The 21,522-nt window shown below is 52.3% G+C and overlaps 3 protein-coding genes across 3 annotated transcripts; 2 read left to right on the top strand and 1 right to left on the bottom strand.

The window, feature by feature from the left end:
• Positions 1-988: 988 nt before the first annotated feature.
• Positions 989-4,940, bottom strand: CD3E (CD3 epsilon subunit of T-cell receptor complex). The gene is made up of 7 exons (XM_054647464.2): positions 4,725-4,940; positions 3,691-3,711; positions 3,413-3,427; positions 3,086-3,286; positions 2,719-2,871; positions 1,840-1,886; positions 989-1,260 (listed from the first exon to the last, which is right to left on the bottom strand). Exons 1-7 carry the CDS (start codon positions 4,771-4,773, stop codon positions 1,204-1,206), a joined length of 543 nt encoding a protein of 180 aa, XP_054503439.1. The 5' UTR covers positions 4,774-4,940; the 3' UTR covers positions 989-1,203.
• Positions 4,941-7,633: 2,693 nt separating this feature from the next.
• On the top strand, positions 7,634-13,449 carry LOC129129467 (myelin protein zero-like protein 2). Its single transcript, XM_054647309.2, has 6 exons — positions 7,634-7,682; positions 9,058-9,224; positions 10,223-10,433; positions 11,371-11,515; positions 12,400-12,487; positions 13,003-13,449. The coding sequence occupies exons 1-5, from the start codon at positions 7,634-7,636 to the stop codon at positions 12,458-12,460; spliced, it is 633 nt and encodes a 210-aa protein (XP_054503284.2). The 3' UTR covers positions 12,461-12,487; positions 13,003-13,449.
• A 1,878-nt stretch (positions 13,450-15,327) lies between these two features.
• MPZL3 (myelin protein zero like 3) lies at positions 15,328-21,142 on the top strand. Its single transcript, XM_054647569.2, has 6 exons — positions 15,328-15,406; positions 16,324-16,490; positions 16,909-17,119; positions 18,242-18,407; positions 19,134-19,197; positions 21,116-21,142. The coding sequence occupies exons 1-6, from the start codon at positions 15,328-15,330 to the stop codon at positions 21,140-21,142; spliced, it is 714 nt and encodes a 237-aa protein (XP_054503544.2).
• Positions 21,143-21,522: the final 380 nt, after the last annotated feature.

The raw sequence follows: 21,522 nt of genomic DNA on the forward strand, positions 1-21,522 counted from the left end.
TGGGAAGGACACAGGGATGGGGTCTGGTCACTGGGAAGGTGCACTGGGATGGGATTTGGGATGGCAATGCCAGGTCTCCACTCCCCAGCCCCAAGCAGAAGCAGCTCATGTGGTCTGAGCCCCCAAAACAGGGCACAGACACCAACAGGGCCAGGCAGCATCACCTCGCCCTGGAAGGACAAGGAAATTTTCAGTCCTGCAGGCAGTAAAACCCCAAAGTGGGGGTGCAGCAGTGAAGAGGGGCCCGTGGGTTGTTTTGGTGCCAGTTTGAGCTCAAAGCCTGGCTGAGGCAGCCCTGAGCAGAGGAAGCAGCAGCAGAGCAGGGCTGGGGGCGTTGAGCTGCACCCCAGCAGCTCCAGGATGCGGTTTAGAGCACAGCTGGGCTCCTTCACCACAGTAGGCCCCACACCCCGGCGGGGAGATGGCGAGATACACACAGCACCAGCCAGCCCCAGAGCCCCAAACCCACACAGGGCCACGCTGTCACCTCCTGTGAGCCAGCACTGCTGCAAATGGGGGCCAGGCTGGGAAGGGGAGAGCGGGACCAGGTCAGAGGCAAATCCCCCTCAGGAGGATCCACTCTCAGCCCAGGGAACACCAGCACCAAGTGGGGGCAGGCATTAAACCTGAAGGAAAAGGTCAGAGGCAAATTCCCCTGAAAAGGATCTGTTCTCAGCCCAGGGAACACCAGAAGCAAGTGGGGGCACTCAGGACAGATATTAAACCTGAGGGAAAAGTAGAAGAAGCAAATTCCCCTGAACAGGATCTGTTTTCAGCCCAGGGAACCACCAGAAGCAAGTGGGGGCACTGAGAGTAGAAATTAAACCTGAAGGAAAAGGTCAGAGGCAAATTCCCCTGAAAGGGATCTGTTCTCAGGCCAGGGAACACCAGAAGCAAGTGAGGGCGCTCAGGGCAGACATTAAACCTGAGGGAAAGGCTGCAGGAGCAGAGGGAAGTGTGAGGGGAAAAGGAGACCAGGGAGGCCCAGTGAGGCTGCAGTCCTTTAATGAGAAGGAAATCTCTTGCCAATGTGCTCATTTCTGCTCTGGGCTGGCAAACCCAAGCACACCCCAGGGTGGGACAGCACGTCCCTGTCCTGTGGCCAGAGCGCCAGAGGCCCAGCAGAGCTGCAGAGAGCTGGGACAAGGTGGGCAGAAGCGTTTCACCCTGAGCTGCTGGCTCCAGGCTGCCATCAGAGGAGTTTCAGATGGCCCTGGGGGCCAGGCCTGCGTACACCTCCCGCTGCCCCTTCCGGATGGGCTGTGGGGAGACATGAGACCCTGGGTAAGGAGCTGGAGCCCCACATTTCTCCTCACAGAGAAAAGCAAGGCACGATTCTTCCCAAGGTTATTCTCATCTCATTTGATGCGCCTGTTTTTGTGCCAGAGGAGAATGCAATGTGGAGATTGTTTACCCACAGTGGTGGTGTTTTGTTTCCTGGGCCTATCAGGGTGTGTGTGTCAGGACTGTCGGGACAGTCACGAGATTCTGTGGCAGGTTCAGTTTTAGATGTACAGAATAATATAGTACAATCAAGTAATTAATTAGCCTTCTGATAAGATGGAGTCCCCCTCATCATTCCTCCTTCAGCACCAGCTATAAGGAGCCCTCACCTGAGCCCACACGGGCATGGAGAAGGGCACAGCAGAGCAGGGGCAGTGCCCAGGGAGCTGCAGCTCTGCCCCCAGATAAACCCCCATGGCAGCACCAGGGAAAGGGGCTGCACCCCCAGCACCCTTTTCCCTTTTCCTGCACTGCCAAGGGCTGGATGCTCCTCCAAGGATGGATGACCTGGATGTCCCTCCCCGACCTGCAGGGATGGAAAGGGACTGTCCTCACCTCATAGTCCGGGTTGGGTACAGGGGGAGGCCGCTGCATCTTCTGACCTGAAACAGAGGCACAGAGAGGGTGAATCCCTGGGGATTCCTGCCATGAGGGGCCTCCAGGCTGATGCCAGGGCCAGGCACACCATGGATCAACTCCCATGGATTTATCCTGAGCTCCTGAAGAGCCACCAGCTGCCAGGAGCTGCAGGGCTGGCTCCTGCCCAGCGGCCTGGGAAATGGGCTCCATTGCAGCAGCCAGCCCGTCCCTGCTCAGAGAACACCTGGAGAACACCCCTGGGATGCAGGAGCACTGCCTGGAAGCTCGTGGGGAGCAGAGGATGCAATGAGGGTTTCCCTGGGTGTCACTGTCACATTTTCTGAAAAATCCCCTTGCCCAGGATTTCTCTCCTGGGAAGCTGAGAAGCCTCGGAGAAAAAGGAAAACAGTAATTATCTCATTGGCTTCTCCTGTGTTTTGCTGCTTTGGAATGTGGTTGGAGATTGTTTATCCAACATGCGAATTGTTTTTACTTAGTGGCCAATCAGTGCCAAGCTGTGTCAGACTCTGAGGAGAGAGTCACGAGTTTTCATTATCATTCTTTGTAGCCTTCTGTCTGTATCCTTTCTCTATTCTTTAGTATAGTTTTAGTATGGCATAATATAATGTAATAAATATAATGTAATAAATATAATGTAATAAATATAATGTAATAAATATAATATAATAAATATAATATAATATAATATAATATAATATAATATAATTATAATATATCTGCCTTCTAAAAACATGGAGTCAGATTCATCATTTCCTTCCTCCTCCATCTGGGGACCCCAAAAATACCACACCTGTGTGCCCAGAGGGCGGCAGGGGTGCCTGCAGTGGCTCTCACCTCGTGGCCGGCTGTCCCCAGCAGAGCTGGCTCGTCCCTTCCTGCCTTTGCTGAAGTAATAAACCAGGATCAACACGCCCAGGGTGATGAGGAGGTCGGCAGTGATGATCCCTGCCACGGTCAGGGCGTCCAGCTCCTCGCAGGTGGCACACACTGCAGGGATGAGGGCAGGGGGTGCTCAGAGCCAGGAGAGCCCAGGCCTGGCACAGGGCTGTGGGCAGCTGGGAAAGGGAACAGGGCAAACTGGGAGGGCAGATTTGCCAAAAATGGGCTCTGGGACTGGCCTCAACAGCACCACGTTCACCCCACCCCAGTGGAAAGGCAGAGTCAGCCCCCAAAACCTGCCAGGTGAGGGGTAAGCGCTCACCTTTGGCATTCAGGTACAGCTGACGCTTCGTGCTACCCCAGGAGCAGCTGAGGTTGGCAGGGGTGCTGTCGTGGTCCTTTATAATGAACTTCCTCTCCCTGGTGTCCTGGGTTTTCCCAGACAGCTCCCACTGGATGTCCTCGTCCTCCAGGGGACATGTGATGGTCACCGTGGTGCCAGAAATCTCCACCAGGAACTCCCCTTGGGAGGACACACCAATGGGAAAGGAAACCAAGGGCAAAAGTCAAATATTTCCACCTGGTTTTTAGTCTGCTACAGTCTTTATATCCCGGTAAATACTAAAGAATGCTGGTAAAGTTCACTTACCCTCCAGTTCTTCACCTGCAAAACAGAAAACAAGGAGTGTTAAAAAACCATCTCACCATTGCCTCACAGTACTGGAAATGCCCAACACTGGTAATAATTAGGGACCAATTTCTCCAATCAGTAAGACCACTGTCAATTAATGAACAGTGATTTTTTTCCTATCCTGCACTATTTACAAAATTAAAATATTTCTATTTGACTATTAGTCCTCACTTTTGAGGCATATTTGGGGTTTTTAGCATGACAAATAGTTAAGGATGGCAGTAAAATACACTTACCCTGCTGAGCTGTGGTGCCAACTGCAAAAAAAAATGAATAAGAAATGTTAAATAATTGAGCTTCAGATATCACACACCTTTCCTAGTCCCAGGACATCCTTTCTGAACTCAGCTTGAAAGAGATGTTTATAATCCCACATTCATGCTGAAGGCATCAGACATATTCTGCTGGTGAGACAGGATGTTGTTCTGAACTTGGAAGCCATTTTCAACACAGCCTAATGCAGAATGGAAACTTGAGTAATTTTCCAACCCAGCTCAGAAAAAGGGTTGTTATTGCAAGATGCAAACCCCAAAATTCTGCTTTATTATCGTGGAGCAAACACTGCCGGAAAATCCTGGTAAGAACCTCTGTCCTCTGCAAGAGTGGGAGCCTGAGGTTGATTTAAGGCTGTAAAACTGTTTATCTGTGTGGGTTTTCTGCCTTGTAGGAAACAACTTGCTCCACGAGAGACTCTGGAGCTGGAATATTAAAGAAAGAGTTTTTAGGAGGTGTGAATCATTTGTGATTTCCTTTAAGGACATTTGTCCTTTTGCAAAAAACAACTTAAATGAGCGACTGCAGATTTGAATAAGTGACTGCAGATTTGAGTTCCACAGCGGATTTCCCTGGAGAGAAGGTGACCTGATGGTTTTTATTTTACAGAGATACATTTAAATCTGAAAAAAGAACAGGACACTGATAAACCACGTTTTCTATCTTCACAAAGGTTGGTACTCGCAGGACTTTGGCAGAGTAGCTGGAGTCTTGGAGCACCTCTAAATAGATTGACCTTGCACACTTCTCTCTCCTCATTACTGGGTTCTTTGGAGCCTTTACGGGTACTCTGCACTTCATCCTAAGCCACTGGGGCATCCCAGCTGCCGCCCCACCCCTGATATCCCATCAAGCCTGAATCACTTACCCGGGATCCCCAAACGCTTTGAGTAAAATGCACGGATAAAGGATAATAAACCCAAAATTCGGGGTGTGGAACCTTACAGCTCACACTGCACCCAGCTCCAGCCCAGCTGCCTGCAGGTTGGGCACTCACCTGCACACAGCAGGAGCCCCAGGAGGGGCAGGCACTGCTGCAGCCTCATCCTCGTGTTCCTCCTCCTGCTGCTCCTCTCCACCACATCAGACTGGCGTGGCTGTGGCAGGAAAGAACACGGCGGCTTTCCTAGAAAGGAGCCCAGGATTGTTTTTCCCAGAATTGTTGCCCACCCGAGCAGGGCTGGGGCACTCACTCCTTCCAGAGCAGCCAAGGCTGAGGCAGACACGTGAAATAAGCCCAGGTCAGGAAGTGCGGAGGCTCAAAATGTCTTCATGGGACGTCACCAGCAGCCAGGGGTGGCTGCTCTGCTCTGCACCAGCTCTGCAGGCTCGGGACAGCTCCTGGAGCTGCCCTGGGAGCCGAGGGGAGAGAAACGAGCTGGGATCCATCAGGACCTTCCCAACAGCTCCTCAAAGTGAGAGCTTGAGAGGCTCCAAGTGTGGCAAAGGACTTCACGTGGGATCCGAGCGTGATTTGGGTAGGAAAGGACCTTAAAGCCCATCCCACCCCACCCCTGCCATGAGGGACACCCTCACTGTCCCAGGTGCTCCCAGCCCCATCCAGCCTGGCCTTGGGCACTGCCAGGGATGCAGGGGCAGCCCCAGCTGCTCTGGGCACCTGTGCCAGGGCCTGCCCACCCTGCCAGGGAACAATTCCCGATTCCCAATCTCCCCTCCAGCCCTGCCCTCTGGCAGTATGAACCCGTTCCCCTTTGTTCTGCCCCACAGCTGCTGCCAAGAGCCCCTCTCCGTGCTCCTGCAGGTCCCTTCAGGCACTGCCAGGCTGGAATGAGGGAAGCAGGAGCTGCCCCCAAGGCTGAGCACCCAGAACCCTGCACGGGCACAGAGCCGAGGCCATGGCTCCTGCCCAGCCCCTGTGCTGGTGTCCACAGGGGCTCCAGGCCGAGGGAAGAGATGAGAATGTTGACTCCATGTTTTAAAAAGCTTGATTTATTATTTTATGATATACATTATATTAAAACTATACTACAATAATAGAAGAAAATATTTTATTAGAAAGCTTGAAAGCAAAAGAGAAAATTAGAATGATTACAAGATCTTGTGTCTAACTAGAGACACAGCTAGACTGTGATTAGCTATTAATTACAAACAACTACATGAAACTAATCAAAGATACACTTGCTGCATTCTACGGCAACAAATAATTATTGTTTACATTTTGCTCATGAGTCTTCTCAAGAGAAAAAAAATCCTAAAAAAGGATATTTCATCAAACATGTCTGTAACACATCCCCTGCGCTCAGCCCCTCTCCCAGCAGCATTTTTGGGATGTTCTCCCGCTCGGGCGCTGCCGTGGCCGTGGCTGGCCCCGCTAGAGGGGGCTCCTGGCCCGGCTGCTTTAGGATGAAGGGCAGAGTACCTGTAAAGGCTCTGAAGGGACAGGGGAGGTGCTGGTGTGCCCCATTTCCTTCATTGGGGTGCTCTCTTTGGCCGCCAGGGCTTTCTTTTCCTTATTTATGTTTCCAAGTGAAACATCAGAGAATTTAGATTACCGGTGAGCGTGCCAGGGACGTGGTCTCCTCTTAAAAGTCGGAGTCCAAGTGTTTTGTTAAAAGATAAAGATTTAAAAAGTCTGCAGGAAAAGGGGCTGTTCCCAGCCCCGTGCCTGGGAATCAGGATTAGGAAGTGGCAGCAAATTGGCTGCTAAACATTAAACTGAACCTGAACAAAGCCCCAGAGTGATAAATATTCACAGTGGGGAGGAAACAAAAGGAGGCGATGTGCTGGAATTGTAACCGAGTGGGAATCTGGGGACGTGATGAAGGGCTAACACGGGACCGAATCATTCCAGAAAAATGGAGACCCTTGGTGCCCCGAATCATTCCAGGAGAATGGAGACCCTTGGTGTCCCGAATCATTCCAGGAGAATGGAGACCCTTGGTGTCCCGGCGGCGTTAGCAGGGCTGTGTTAGCGCACACGGGATTCCCTGCTCTGTTTCTGGGGACAGCCCAGGGAGCTGACGGCCTCAGCGCTGTTTTGCCATCGCCAAATCTCTGATAGGAGCCCCCCAAACACCCCGAGGTTGGGGCACCCTCTCCTTGCACCCCTGCCAGGGAAATCCGCACCAGGCACGAGTGGGAGCGGTGACCTGGGATGACTTCTGGGACGGGAGGGTGAACCAGACACAAACTCCAGTGATTTATGGCCCTCGAGTGTAAACATCCTCATTTTGCCAACACACAGGCTCTGACTGATTTCACACTCTCACAACAGCCACGTGCCGGCTGCGGAATATTTTGTGTCCCACGGATTTTCTCACTTGCTGGAAAATGGCCGGGCTGGACCCATTTCCCACCTGATTTTTCCCAGAACCTCCCCAGCACCAAGCTCCCAATCCTTGGCTACAACCAAGGAACGTTCAAATCGCTTTAGGGTGGGTGTCTGTGGTTGGTGGGACGTTTCCATCCCCTGGGTGAGGGCCCACACTGCGGCCACGGATTGTCAGTGTTGGGCTGCTCTTTTTAGGATCGTTTGCAGTTGTTGTTTTGTTTTTCTTTTTTTGCCGAGCAAATGGCTCTCATTTCTTCGAGCCACCTATGAACACCTCCAGGCAAATCTTCTTTTACCTCCCACAAAAGGGGAGTGGTTTCGGGTGGCGGCTGGGGGGAGGAATGATTGCAACACCAAAGAGCAGGGGAATATGGGAGGGAGAAGAAATTAATCTTACCTTGGGAATCGCTGATTTACGGCAGGAGCCAGCGAGGAGGGGCTGGGCACAGCTCGGCAAGGAGCGCGCCCTGACTCGGGCTGGGGAGCGCTCACCTTCCCCAGCCAGCAGGCCGGGCTGGGGGCAAGGAATCTGCCCCTTTGTGCTGCCAGGACTTCGAGAAACTCATCTTTTCCCCCAAGCGGATTTGCCTTTGCAGCCCGGATTCGTGTCCCCGATGCGCACCTGGCTGCGCGCTGCGCTCGTCCTTGGGGCGCAGCTCCGAGGTAAGGAAGGAAACCCGGCCGTGCTGCCCTCCCTCCCCTCTTCCGATCGCTGAAATTATCCCCAAGACTGAGGTTTTCCCCCCGTCCTTGCTGCGATTCTTCCTGCTCGGGCTGGGCTGGAAGTGGCACGAAGCGGTTGGGTTTCTTCCCCAACAGGTCTGGGCGTATTCGGGAGGAAGAGCAGCGATCTCCTCCACTGATTTCCTCCTCAGCTCCGCTTTCAACGTCCTTTTCTCTCCTGCCAGGAATCTGAACTTTACTCCCAGCCTTTCTTCTTTCTTTTTTTTTTTTTTTTTTTGCTACCTTTGCTCCTAAACAGTCAGGGATTGTCCAGGAGCTCCGGCCTCAGATCCTTTACACAGCAAAGGTTCCAGACTGACAAGAAACTCATCTGAATTTTCACTGGTTTATATCAAAACAACTGGATTTTAATAATAACACATCCTCCTTTCCCAAATGCATTAGCACATGGATGTAATCTGGCTTGAAAATAAGTATCTTACTCTTGTTCCTCGCTTAGTTCTTTTCAAGGAGTTAAAAATGAAAAGATTTGGCACCGAATCCATGTATGAGTAACGTGATCTCTGCCAATGAGGTTTCTCACGTGGGAATGCTTTCAGTGCCTTGGCATTCAAGTCTTTTCCCCTTTGAGATAAGGAATTATTTGGAAGGAAGTATTTAGTCATGAATTACTTCCAAATACATCTTTATTTTCAACCTGTATTTTACAGCCCTATGTAAGCTTTTTTTTTGCTTGAATCACACTGGGTTATCTTCTTAATGTGAGAGGATATTAATACTTTCTATTTCCTTCACTAGCAAACCATTAATTTTTCTTATTTTTTACTCTCCTCCTCTCCTTTCCTTGCTCTCCCTCTTGCTAGTTGTCCCTCTTCCAGGGGAGCATCACTCGCTCGATGCTCACTTATTTTTAAAGCAGCAGCCATGGTGGTTCTGGGGATGTTTCTTGGAAAAACAAATCCACGTTTTCCTTGAGGGTTTCCTCTAGACCTGACTGAATTTGCCGGCAGTTGCCCAGCTGGGCTATAAAGCCTCTAAAACCGGCTCTGGATACACCAGTAAGAGCAGTTTCACCGTGGTGTGCACGAGGCTGAGGAGAAAGAGTAGAAAGGGAAGAAAGTGAGTAGAAAGTGTAGAAAGGGAAGTTCTGGCATGGAAATAGCAATTATTGGGTGGGTTCGGTCCAGTTTGAATGGGGTTTTCTGCATAAATCGGCAGGATCACCCCCCTTGGAATGCCTGAGCCGCTCAGGCGATCCCTTGCCAGCACAGATAAGGCTCCGGGGATCTAAAGGCGATAAGAGCAGGGATGAGCTCACTCCTGACAGCGATTTCCCCCTGTGTTTGCCCTGCAGCGCTGTGGCTGGCGGCAGCAGTGGAAGTTCACACTGCCAAGGAGGTGGTGGCCGTGAACGGGACCAACCAGCGGCTGAAATGCACCTTCTCCAGCAGCAGCCCCGTGAGCCAGCAGCTGTCAGTGAGCTGGAACTTCCAGCCCGAGGACCTGAGCGCCCACGAGCCCGTGAGTGAGACCCCTGTGCTCCATTTGCAGAGGTTCCCCTCACCCCAAAACCCAGAGCTGGGTGAGCAGTGAGCGAGACCCCTGTGCTCCATTTGCAGGGGCTCCCGTCACCCCAAAATGCAGAGCTGGGTGAGCAGTGAGTGAAACCCCTGTGCTCCATTTGCAGGAGCTCCCCTCACCCCAAAATGCAGAGCTGGGTGAGCAGTGAGTGAAACCCCTGTGCTCCATTTGCAGGGGCTCCCCTCACCCCAAAACCCAGAGCTGGATGAGCAGCGAGTGAGATCCCTGTGCTCCCTTCCAGGGGCTCCCCTCACCCCGAAACCCAGAGCTGGGTGAGCAGTGAGCGAGATCCCTGTGCTCCATTTGCAGGGGCTCCTCTCAGCCCAAAACCCAGAGCTGGGTGAGCAGTGAGTGAGATCTCCATGCTCCCTTCCAGGGGCTGGGTGAGCAGTGAGTGAGACCCCTGTGCTCCCTTCCAGGGGCTTCTCTCACCCCAAAACTCAGCTCTGGATGAGCAGTGAGTGAGACCCCTGTGCTCCCTTCTAGGGGCTCCTCTCATCCCAAAACCCAGCACTAGATGAGCAGTGAGTGAGATCTCCATGCTCCCTTCCAGGGGTTCCTCTCACCCCAAAACCCAGCAGTAGGTGAGCAGTGAGTGGGTACAGACACACCCCAAACCCACAGGTACATCTGGGCCTTCGTCACTCGCAGTGATTAATCCAAGTCCTGTTTATAGACCCTGCCTAAAAAAACACTCTCATGTTTAGTTTTGAGTGGTCAGGTTAAAATATTCGTGGCTTTACAAAGCTGGACCTGCTGACACCATGGCTGAAACCTGAAGTCCCACTGGGTGCAGGATGTCACCTAAGAGATGTCACTCTCTTGGGTGACATCCTGCACCTGATGAGACCTCAGGAATCTCCCAGGTCCCTTCCAGCCCAGGCCATTGGATCCTCCTGTGACTTTCACAGATATTTTACTACCTGTGACTTTTGCAGGTGTTTTACTTCCTGAAGGAGCCCTACCAGCCCCCCTCGGGAAGGTTTAAGGACCGAGTCACCTGGGATGGGAACATTGAGCGCCACGACGTTTCCATCATGGTCTGGAACCTGAAGCCCAGTGACAATGGGACCTTCACCTGCCAGGTGACAAACTGGCCAGATGTCTATGGCACCATCGGGGAGGTGCGGCTCCGGGTTGTGCAGAAAGGTGAGAGGCCAAAAACCCCCCAGAGGCTGTGTGGGTTAAAGCAGAGGGAAAATCATGGGAGAAAAGGGGTTGTAAGTTGTGAAAAGGGGTTGTAAGTTGTGAAAAGGGGTTGTAAGTCGCGTATCTTATGATTGGCTTTTTGCAAATATTAAAATGATTATTATATGTGTTGTGTTAGAAAGTGATGCTGTATTAATTCTCTTAAGTAGTGTGTTAAATATAATTTTAGGTTATAAGTTAATGTTATAAGGTTATAAGGTTGTTAGGTATTATTAGGTTATAAGTTTTAGGTTGTATATTGTTTTAGGTTATAATGTTAAAATAGAAGCTATGCTGTGTAAGATACTTTTTTAAAGAGAGGAATGAGGTACTCACACTGAGATAGCAGCCACAGGACACCTGAATCTTTCAGAGAAAGAGAATTCATTGCTCCCTTATCAGAAGAAATGAACTTTTGCCTGCCTTGCTCAGCCCTGCAGAGCTGTCAGGATTCAGAGGAAGAAGCTGACACTGCCCAGCCAGAATCCTGTGTTTGAATGGAATTTCTACATCATGTATGAGGTGTATGAATATGCAACAGGCTGTTGCTTTTAAGGGTTAATCCTCTGTTAACGTGGGTCCTTTTTCGGGCTTATTTTGCCCAGAAACAGGTACCCAGACTGTCCATAAGTCTTTATTTCTATTGTCTCATATTGTCCAAAATTTTACTACTCTAATTATATTACTATTTTTATAACCATTTTATCACTATTAAACTTTTAAACTTTTATAAACAAGTGATTGGCGTTTCTCACAAGCAGAAAGCATGAGGGCAGAGGAGGAGCCTGAGGAAAGGTTTTATTCACACACACAGAGTCCCAGCCTCGTTCCTCCGTGTGTCCCTCTGCTCCATTCCCCTGTCTCCCTCTGCTCCATTCCCCTGTCTCTCCCCACGCAGTGAGCTTCTCAGAGATCCATTTCCTGGCCGTGGCCATCGGCTCAGCCTCTGGGCTGATGATCATCGTGGTGACAGCCGTGATCATCTGCCGGCAGCGCCGCAGGAAGGCGCGAGACAGGAGGACGGAGGCGGCGGACACCGAGCGGTGAGGGAGGGCAGGGGGCTCCTGGGACAGCCTGGCCAGTTTATCCCCATGGCCTTCCTGAATTCCTGGCCAGTTTATCTCCATGGCCCTTCTGATTTCCTGGCCAGTTTATCCCCATGGCCTTTCTGGATTCCTGGCCCATTTATCTCCATGGCCTTTCTGATTTCCTGGCCAGTTTATCCCCATGGCCTTTCTGGATTCCTGGCCAGTTTATCCCCATGGCCTTTCTGATTTCCTGGCCAGTTTATCCCCATGACCCTCCTGAATTCTTGGCCAGTTTATCTCCATGGCCTTTCTGATTTCCTGGCCAGTTTATCTCTACAGCCCTTCTGAATTCCTGGCCAGTTTATCCCTATGGCCTTTCTGATTTCCTGGCCAGTTTATCTCCATGGCCTTCCTTATTTCTTGGCCAGTTTATCTCCATGGCCCTCCTGAATTCTTGGCCAGTTTATCCCCATGACCCTCCTGAATTCTTGGCCAGTTTATCTCCACAGCCCTTCTGAATTCTTGGCCAGTTTATCCCCATGGCCTTCCTGAATTCTTGGCTTGGACCCTGCATGGGGCATCCCCAATGCAAAACTGCCAACCCAATTAGGGATAATTGGCTGTGCGCAGGCAGAACAGAGCCCCAGGATGGACCAGCTCTGGAGTCCCCATCTGGCTCTTGCCCTTCTCAGTGGCTCATCACTCAGAGGGACGCAGCTGCCGTGGTGGTGGAGGGGAGATGACCACCCTGTCCCCTGAGCTGTGGTCACCACTCGTGTGGCACATTCACCATGTCACCTTGGGTGTGCTGTGTGTGACTCAGGACATCCTGCTGCTCTGCCTGACACTCATGGGGCTTTTTTTCTCTTTTTTTTTTTTCTCTCCCATTTTTATAACAGTAAAGAAAAGGAGAGTCTGAAGATGGGGGAAAAAAAGGAATCCATTCCATTGGAAGATTAAAGGTCTTTGCTGGTGTGCACAATGCAGGTACCCATCCAAACCTTCTCTAATTAATGTCTCAGTGCTCCTGTGGACTCTCCAAGACATTCCCTCGGGTACTTCCCTGCTGTTCACAGTCAGAACTGAGGCCACAGTCACACTTTGCTGCTGAAGATCCTTCAGAGACAGCTGAACAATCCCTGAACAATCACAGCCTCTTAATGTACAAGAGATTCCTCCACCCTGGTGTTGAGGAGCATTTGTAGGAAAGCCATTGAGCCATTGTTGCTGCTTTCCATGGCATTCCTGCTTTGTAGATGAAGAGGAATGAATTGCTTCCCTTTTGTCAGTTTGAAATCTGCTTTTTGATTACTTTAACCTTTATTGTCTTAAAATTGCATCAGGAAGTCTGGCACTGTCTCCATATTTATTGTCTTTGCTTAAACGTGTCAGCACAAATTTTACCCACAGTTTCTGAGGTCAGCAGTTGCCTCTATTATTTTGCCTTTTGACAATAACCCTGAGTAATGGATGTTTGCTTTTCTTACAATCTTTCTTCCCAGGTGCTTCCAAAGCAGCTGGTGAAAGCTTGTAATTTGGGGTGTTAGAACAAAGCTGGATTACAGACGCCCCACGCTGCTGGCATGGGGCTCTGCTCAACCTGAAAGTCTTGCATGGAAAGAGGGTGACTTTACATGAGCTGTGAATTCCCTTCAGTGAAGCAGAGCAGGAGGATCCTGCCCCATGAACAAAGAACTTTTCCTTCATCTTCTCACCTGTGGAATGGGAGCTTCTCTGGAAGTGCCAAGACTGACTGGACAGAGGGCTGGGAGGTGTTTGAACAGATGCACTCCTGCACCTTGGAAACCACAACGTGCCTTTGTTTTAAACCTGCCCTGGTTTTATTCCCTGAGATTCTCCCTGGCACCCTGAGAAGGAAGACTGAGCAGTGAGGTCTCAGCTGGTACAACAAACATCCTTGGAATTCCTTTTCTACATTAGATGGACAGAGTTGGAGCTGGGCAAGGTGTGCTGGTTGTTACCAGGGATGGCATTCACCAGCCAGGGTGCTTTGGACAGCTTTGGGAGAACCTGGGGATTGAGGGGAGTTTTCTGCCTGGGTTCAGCAGCTCCACTCTGTTCCCAGTCCCACTCCTGTCGCTATCCCAGTGCTCCCCCTGCTCCCATTCCCACTATCCCAGTGCTCCCCCTGCTCCCCAAAACTGGAACCCACGGAGTTCTAAGGGTGTCTGACCAGCCCCAAAGGGATCCTGTTACAGTATTTGCCCAGCCCCAAATCACAGCATTGGCCTGTTTGTTTGTAGAGTGTCTTTATGGCTTTATAACCTGAGAAGTGCCAGCGTTCCCTGGCTCTTCCCTGGCTGTTTTCATTTGCACTCACCTGTGTTGTAAATAAAGGCACCTTGCTGAGAGCTGGGCTAGTGTGGAGTGGGCTGTGACCTGGGGGCCCCTGACACCTCAGATGAGCAGATTTGCACTGTTTGTCCCCAAAATCGGATTTGTTACTCCGTGTGCAACAAACCAATAATGAAATACTTGAGGGAGAATGAAATACTTTCAGAGGAGCCCAAGCCTGGGTGAGTGCTTAGTGGCGTCCCACAAGTCCAGCACATCCACTGGACTTTTACCAGCATTTTTTGTGCACAGAATTCAGAGTTAGTAACTCTCCAAGTCCAGCCCCTCTCTTATGATGGGTTATTAATTCCCATACAATTTATGTCACCCCAGCCAACTTCTACCCCTGCTCAGGGGCAGCCTCTTCACCTGGCCAGGCTCTTTATGACCTGTACATGTGATTTTTGGTATTTTAACCAAGATAGTTCAGCTCTAGGATACATAAACCTCGTGTGTAGCCCAGTTAGCAACATACACACAGACACACATCAACATCTTGATTTATTACATCCCTAAAACTTGTCAGTTCCAGGGTGTCCTTGGCTGAGGGATGTGGCTGTTCTGTTCCTCTGATTAGGTCTCTTTGATTTTGCCGATGGATTGTGCTGGAAAATCTACAAAGATCTCGCAGTGAGGAACATCCTGACTTAATAATGTAATCCTGACACATTCCTCATTGTCTGGCACCCAGAAAAGCCAAAGCTCAGCGAGCGGGCTGGCGGTGACAGTGACAGGAGCCACCCGGTGATCTGGGGACAAACACGGTGGCTGCGCCAGACCTTTCCCAGCAGGGCCACCCAGGTGTGCCCAGGTGTACCCAGGTGTGCCCAGGTGTACCCAGGTGTGCTATGGTGCTCCCAGGTATACCCAGGTGTTCCCACCCAGGTGTGCCCAGGTGTATCCAGGTGTGCTATGGTGTTCCCAGGTATACCCAGGTGTATCCAGGTGTGCTATGGTGTTCCCAGGTATTCCCAGGTGTACCCAGGTGTACCCAGGTGTGCTATGGTGTTCCCAGGTATACCCAGGTGTACCCAGGTGTGCTATGGTGTTCCCAGGTATTCCCAGGTGTACCCAGGTGTACCCAGGTGTGCTATGGTGTTCCCAGGTATACCCAGGTGTATCCAGGTGTGCTATGGTGTTACCAGATATACCCAGGTGTATCCAGGTGTGCTATGGTGTTACCAGGTATACGCAGGTGTTCCCACCCAGGTGTACCCAAGGGTATCCAGATGTACCCAGGTGCACCCAGATGTTTCCAGGTGTACCCAGGTGTTCCCTCCCAGGTGTGCCCAGATGTTCCCTCCCAGGTGTTCCACCCAGGTGTTCCCAGGTGTATCCAGGTGTTCCCAGGTGTATCCAGGTGTTCCACCCAGGTGTACCCAGAGCTACCCAGGCGCCGCGGCCATTTCGGGGCTGCCCCGCCCTCACCTGCGCCAGGTGAGCGCCATGTTCCGGGGCTGAGCCCGGCCGGGATGCGGCGCCCAGGGGCGGCGGGGCCCGGCGGCCGCCTCCTCCTCCTCCTCCTCCCGCGGGGGGCTCTGCTGCTGCTCGGTATCGGGGGCTCCGGGCTGGAACGGGGCGGGATGGGATGGACGGGACGGGAGCGGCGGTGCCCGGGGGGTCCCGCGCTGGAACCGGGCCGGGAGCGCTCGGGATGCGGCTCCGGGGGCAGGGGGAGGCTCGGGAAGGGCGGTCCCGGTACTCTGGAGGAGCCGGGAAGCTCGGGAAGAGCCGTCCCGGGGCGGTCCCGGTACTCTGGGGGAGCCGGGAAGCTCGGGAAGAGCCGTCCCGGGGCGGTCCCGGTACTCTGGGGGAGCCGAGAAACTCGGGAAGAGCCGTCCCGGGGCGGTCCCGGTACTCTGGAGGAGCCGGGAAGCTCGGGAAGAGCCGTCCCGGGGCGGTCCCGGTACTCTGGGGGAGCCGGGAAGCTCGGGAAAAGCCGTCCCGGGGCGGCGGGAGGCTCGGGAAGGGTCTGCCCGGAGCGGCGGATGTCCCGGGGCTGAGGGAGACTCGGGAACGGCCGGGGTTGAACCGGGCAGAGGCGGCCGCGCACCCTGGGAACGAGAACTGAAAGTACGTGGAGCTGTGGGGAGACTTTTGACCCGGTGCGTGTGAAATTGAGGCGCTGCGGCCGGAACCGCAGGGCAGAACTGCTCCACGTCCCAAAGGCCGGGACCTGGTAACTCATCAGAGACCCAGCCGATTCCATTGCTCAGCTTCTTGTCTCCAAATCCGAGCACCTCTGGTGCTGCTGCCCCGGTGCCTCATCTGGGGCCGGTTCCAGTCTCACTGAGAGTAGGGCAGGGAAGATTTCTGCTTTGCTGCAAATTTCAGTGCTGGGGAGGGAGTCACTGCTGTGCTTTAGTCCCTGAATTATGGCTGACCTGCAGTGTCGGTATTTTTGGGACAATTGAGCACCTCACACGTAGCACAAAATGAACCCCTGCCTTTTGTGCCCGCTCCATCAGGCGTCTGCAATGCTCTTTCCCTGGAAATTAAAGTCAGTCCTAAAGTCCGAGCTTTTGTGGGCGAGCAAGCGCTGCTGAAATGCTCCTTCAGATCCAGCTCCCCCATCACCGAGAGCCTGCTGGTGGACTGGACCTACCGGCCCCTCACCGGGGGCCAGATGGAGACAGTAGGTGGAACAGGGCCAAAATCAGAATTTTCTCTTTGCTTTGCTGGGCTGCTGCCTCACTTTGAGGTTTGGGACTCTCGTTGTTGCCTTCTTTCCCCTGTAAAATTCCTTTGGTGTTCTCTGGGGGGGAAAAAAACATTCCAGGTAAACACAAAATGGCATCATAATGATAAAGTAGATAAATTTAGGGGGTTGTCACAAGTGCTGCACTGTGCACTGCACAGGATGACTGTAAAGATTCAGTTGGTGGCCTTATTTCTCTTCATGCAGGAAATATTCTTCCTGACTTCTTAATGTGACATTACTCCTTTACTTTTCCAACGCAAATTTCCTCTATTTTTGCAATGCAGAAGCAGTTCACTCTTCTTCCTTGGACGAGCGTTTTGTTGCCACAATCACCGCCTTTCCCTCCCTGCAGATTTTCCACTATCGGTCCGTCCCACACCCCGCAACAGGGGGGAGGTTCAAGGACAGGATAATCTGGGTTGGGAACGTTGCCAACGGTGATGCCTCCATCGCCATCCAAAGCCCGGAGCTCAGCGACAACGGGACATTCATCTGCAGCGTGAAGAACCCTCCAGATGTTTATCACAACATTCCCCAGACCGTGCTGCTGGTGACACAGCGGGGTAAGGCTCCCTGCCCTCGCTTTGGCCTCGCCCCTGTGACAAAAGTTGCTTTGTGGGATCCTGGAATTCCAAGCATCACATGGGAAACGCTCCCTGCACTTCCACGCTGGAGTTTCAGCAGGGGCTGCCCCAGCCCCGCTCTCTGAGCTCAGTGCTTTGAGAGCTGCTGAATTGATCTGGGGCAGGAAGGGACGGGGGGAGCTGTGGTGACAGCAGAAATCAAAAGTGTCCCTTTGTTCAGGAGTCTCAGCCTCCGCAAATTGCGGCAGAACAAGTTAAACATTGAGGAAACGCTGGCCTAAAAATAATCCCCACATCACAAGCGCTGATTGTCAGCACCAATTTCCTCATCTGCCCTGCGTGCCAGCCCTGCCCCAAATTCCCAGCTCAGTGTGCTGATTGAACTGTGCCGTGCCTTCCTCTGCAGCTCCTGAGACCTGAGCCTGGGCTGGGCCTGGGGACAGGAGCCCCACGGGTTTGGGAACCTCAGGTTTGGGGACAGGAGCCCCACGGCTTTGGGGACAGGAGCCCCACGGGTCTGGGGACAGGAGCCCCACAGTCTAGGAACAGGAGCCCCAGAGGTTTGGGGACCTCAGGTTTGGGGACAGGAGCCCCACGGCTTTGGGGACAGGAGCCCCATGGCTTTGGGGACAGGAGCCCTATGGGTTTAGGAACAGGAGCCCCAGAGGTTTGGGGGACCTCAGGTTTGGGGTCAGAAGCCCCACGGGTTTGGGGATAGGAGCCCCGCAGGTTTGGGGACCGCAGATTTGGGGACAGGACCCCTACGGGTTTGGGCATCACAGGTCTGGGGACAGGAGCCCCACAGGTTTGGGCACCACAGGTTTGGGGACAGGAGCCCCACAGATTTGGTGTCAGGAGCCCCACAGGTTTGGGGACCTCAGGTTTGGGGACAGGAGCCCCACAGACATGGGGACAGGAGCCCTGCAGACATGAGGATTGCAGGTTTGGGGACAGGAGCCCCACAGGTCTGGGGACAGGAGCCCTGCAGACATGGGCACAGGCTGTTCCCAGCCCCGTGTCCCACATGGAAGGGCCACCAGGCTGTGCCCTGGCTGGTGTTTGTGCCAGGGCTCAGCCAGGCCGTGCCTCGCTGTGTTCCAGGCCTGGCCTTCCAGCTGAGCTCAGCAGCTCTGCTCTCCATCCTGGTGTTTCTCCCTTCTGCCCTCGTGGTCGTTCTGCTGCTGGTGAGGATGGGGAGGAAATTCCGGGTGCTGAAGGAGAAAGGAAAATGTGGCTACAAGAAATCCTCCATTGAAGTGTCTGATGAGTAAGTCCTGGCTGCAGGCTGGAGCCTGTATTTCCACTTTGGGGTGTTGGCTCAGGCACGAGGGACGATTTCCCCACTGTCCTTCAGTGCAGCTCAGGCACTGGGATCTGCTGCTCACCCAGCAGGCAGAAAGCCCTGGAAATCCCCGAGCTGGAGCACAGACCAAGAGCTGCACATCCCCTGCGTGCTGCCATTCGTGTGAGGAGTGCCATGGAGCTGAGGCACGCTGGGCTCAGGCATATTTCACTTCTGTAATGAGGTTTATTTGAGCCTGAGTCAGCAGGATGTTTTGCATGTGTGAGCTTTGTGTGCTGCATTTTGGGGAGAATCCCCATAACAGCAAAACAAACCCAATAATGGCACCTGTGGTGGCCTGAGCAGGGCTGCCAGGTGCTGAAAGGGCCTTGGAGACTGAACTCCCTTCTGCTCAATTCCTTGCAAAATGATTTTATTTTTTTTTACTGCAGTCTTTTAATGATTTGATTGGTGGTGTAAGATTTGCCAGTCAAAAAGCAACTTTTGTTTTCATTTTTTGCTTTCATCTCACCTTCAAAATGAGGCATCTGGCAGCTTTCAGTCCTTTTGGCTTTGCTGTGCTGACTTAAAGGCTTTTCCTCACCATGAAAAACCTTCAGTTCCGTGTGGTACCACCAGAATTCACAGTCCGGGGGTGGCACTGGGGTGTCTGGGGGGAAAGTCCAGCCTGATGCTGTGCTTTTCCTGCAGGCCTGAGCACCCAGACAGGGCTGGCTGCGGGGGGAAGCTCAAGGAGTGGTGCCTGAACTGCCTGGTAAGTGAAAGTCGCTGTTTCCACAGCGGTTTTGCCAACCTGGGTGCTCCAGGGAGGTGCTGGGAGCAGCAGGTACCGTGTCCCAACCCCTCTGGGTGTCCAGGGCTGTCCCAGAGGCTCCTCTCAGTGAGAGCTGCTCTCTGTGCTGCTGGGGAGGCTGTCCTGACATCCATCAAACTGATCTTTCCGGGCCCGATGGAAGCAAAGCTGTCACTTGGAGATGAGAAATCGGGGTTGAAGCGGCAGCTGCCGTGGGGATCTCTGGGGGCTCTGCAGGAGCAGTTTGGGGCTGGCAGGGCTGGGCAGGGGGAGGCAGGCAGTGACCCCTCAGCCCTCTCTGTGTCTCTGCAGGGCTGCTGGAGATCTTCCTCCTTTGGCCTCCTTTGGCCTCCCTTTCACTGCAGCAGAGCAGCTGCTAAACCCTCGCGGTTTGTTTGTTTGTTTGTTTGTTTTTCTGCTTCTTGTTTGTGGCGCTCTCTGCAGTGCCGGCTGCCTTCTAATCCTGCTGCTGCTGCCCTGGCCAGCCCAGCTCTAGCTCCTGTTAATCAGGTGCCTGCGCTCCAGCCCCCGAGTGGTTTTGCCACCTGCTGCCCTCGTTCTGTGTGAGTCCTGCTCTCTGGAATGGGAGCTGCATTCCAGAGTAATGCCCAATTCAAGAGGGCTTTCATTCCCTCTGTGTCCTGCAGAGCACATTTCCCTCTGGGGCACCTTTGCCTCTCATGCACACGCTCGGGACGTGAGTTAAGGAAGGTTTAAATATGTGTTGTTTGATCCACTCTCCTAATGCCAGTGATTTCAAACTGTCCTAAATGCCCAAGCCTGCAGACAGGCGTGTGCTGATGGTTTCTATTAGATACAGGATGAAAAACAGGCAATTATGTAAGTTGTCCATAAAATATTTACAGTTCTGCATTAGACACGGCAGGCACTGAGTTGCTGGGTTGGGAGCGAGGGTTTGGAGAGGCAGGAAACGCCTTGGGCCAGAGGCTGGGCTGCCCTGGGAGGTGGGAGGGCTGTTCCAGGTGATGTTCTGTAATCAGGGAGGTGCCAGGAGGAGATGGGGAAGGATGGAGCCCCAGCTTGGTGAGGAAATGCTGTCGGGACGTGGGAGATGTTAAACGTTGAAAACTGTCCTCTCATCCCTCGGGAGGAGTGGAATTGGAATGATAAAATCCTGCTGCTTTCACGGCAGTGCTTTGCCAGGTTTGACCCTTTGCTGTCCGATACTGAAACATTTATCTCTGAAATATTTATCCCATCGGGTCTCTGAGAATGCTGCCCTCTCACTTTAACAATTCTGCGTGTTTGAGGTTTCCCTAATGTGCTTTTTCATGCTTCATATGGGAGCAGACAATTAAAATTGCAAAGCCAATGGAAAATCTCTTTAGAGTGCAATGTCTGGGTGTCAGTGAGATTGGCCTTGCAGAGCTGAGGTCTTGGGTGAGCTCCCAGCTCAGAGCTGCAGAGCTGCCTGTGGGACAGCATCAAGTCCTGCTGTGGTTTAGGAGCCTGTGGGGCTTCTAAATGTGGTTGAAAACCAATAATTGGGGCTGCTCAGGGCTGTCTCTGCAGGGCTGTGCTGCACTTGCTGGTTCATCTTTAGCTGCTGCTTCTCTTAAAACACATTTCATGTAGGTTATAGCATGATGGTTGTGTCTGGGAGAAGTCAAACAGATTTAGTGCTTCTACTCATATCCATATTTATATTTTATATTTATATTTAATCTTTATTTTTATCTTAACATATTTATGTTTATGTTTATAGCAGTGGTTTTCCAAGTCCTCTGGCCTGCTCAAGCACAGCAGGATTTTTGGGAAGCATTTCAGAAGCCCAGCCAGGCTCAGCCTTTGGCTGAACTCATGGCTTGGTTCTTTTCTTCACACATAATTTCAGTTTGTCTCCTTGTTCCCCGTTTAGGACACGGATGAGGAAGATCCCTACTGACCAAAGCTGTGGAAAAAGACCAAAGTTACAGCACTGAAAATCATGGTTAGACCCTTCCAGAGGCTGCTGGGTAACCAGTGCAGACTGAAGGACGTGCTCTGCTCTCAGTGGATTGCAATAATAATGCTGATGGGATAATTCTCTTCCATTTAAACACAAAGTAATGATTTCCTAAAAATCTTTCTAATTTATTGGGGAAAAGAAAATCTCTTGCCCTCGGATCTGTGGGGCCCAGAGAAGCCTCAGTGCCCACAGTGCCAATGTGCCTTGGTTTTCCTGCAAGCTGCTTTGGTTCATTGGTTTGATTTTTTGATTGTTTTGGTGACATCCCTCTTTTCCTGAGCCCTGGAAATCCAACTTTTTGAAGTAAAGGCTGCCCC

This window comes from Agelaius phoeniceus, chromosome 23 (genome assembly GCF_051311805.1).
Source record: "Agelaius phoeniceus isolate bAgePho1 chromosome 23, bAgePho1.hap1, whole genome shotgun sequence".
NCBI lineage: Eukaryota > Metazoa > Chordata > Aves > Passeriformes > Icteridae > Agelaius > Agelaius phoeniceus.